Source organism: Bison bison, unplaced genomic scaffold (assembly GCF_000754665.1).
Source record: "Bison bison bison isolate TAMUID 2011002044 unplaced genomic scaffold, Bison_UMD1.0 scf7180017849697, whole genome shotgun sequence".
NCBI lineage: Eukaryota > Metazoa > Chordata > Mammalia > Artiodactyla > Bovidae > Bison > Bison bison.
The window spans coordinates 7,801-8,775 of NW_011480270.1; the positions used below are offsets into that span (position 1 = coordinate 7,801).

General features: G+C 54.4%; 1 protein-coding gene across 1 annotated transcript in view; it reads left to right on the top strand.

The window, feature by feature from the left end:
- The first annotated feature begins 19 nt into the window (after positions 1 to 19).
- The window catches only part of TMEM164 (transmembrane protein 164), a 2,775-nt gene continuing 1,819 nt past the window's right edge, over positions 20 to 975 (top strand). Inside the window, exon 1 of the mRNA XM_010847682.1 lies at positions 20 to 202. Within this exon, the coding sequence (XP_010845984.1) occupies positions 20 to 202 (183 nt within the window). The remainder of the gene's footprint in view (positions 203 to 975) is intronic.

Sequence of the window (975 nt, forward strand, 5' to 3'; positions counted from 1 at the left end):
AAAACAGCAGATGGCGGCTATGGCCTCAGCACCTGCACCCTCGGGGGGTGAGGGAGAAGGGTCCCCACCCCTGCTGTCTCACCATGTCCCCTTTTCTCCAGGTGCTTACACCCCGGAGCCCCTCAGCAGTTTCCGGTGGGCCCTTCTCTCAACTGGCCTCATGTTCTTCTACCACTTCAGCATCTTGCAGATCCTGGGCCTGGTAAGCTTGGTTCTATCCCATTCTATCCCTTCTGTTTGGAGTTCTTCATAAATCTTGATAATCCTGGTTGGCGCTGGTATATCGTTTTGTTTTGAAAATACAAGATGCCAAAGGCCACACTGTCAGATTGTTGTGTCTGGGTTGCTGATTTACAATCCACAGCTTTGGCCTCTCCAAAGAGCTTTCTGAATCCTTCAGTAATGACTTTCTTTCATCCCTGGAGAGGCAAGGAGGCCCTTCACTCATGGCCACTTGGGTCGGAAATAGTGAGCTGCACTGGACAGTGGTTTGCTGTGGCCTGTGTGGGAGGCAGGGCCCTGACCCTGGCCTTGGGGGAGGCTTCTGACCTTGGGTCCATTCTAGGCCTACCATCAGGCCCAAAGCTGCGTGGCCAGTGGAAGTGTGGTGTCGGCTGACCCCCGTAGCCTTCTGGGATGTTCAGACTTACCTGGAGTGTGGCTGATAGCTGGACTCAGTAGTTGAGTTATCCAGAGCCCAGGATTGCTCGGTGCCCGGGTGGTGTATCTATTGGTGGCAAAGTGAGTAGCAGTAGGCTGGGGCTTGGGTAGGGAGACCCAAGTTCATGTTCTGGTTCTGCCACTGCTCTGGGTGAGTCACGTTATCCTTCAGGGCAGCGTGTTCTCCACCCATCTGTGAAATGGGCACAAACCCTCCACCTCTCTTGAGAGGTGGTGAAGACTTGTTTTTAAGGAGAATGGGCTTGAAGGACTTTGGAAGGCAGCTGTCGTGGCCGTCCTCGGGGCAGGAGTGGC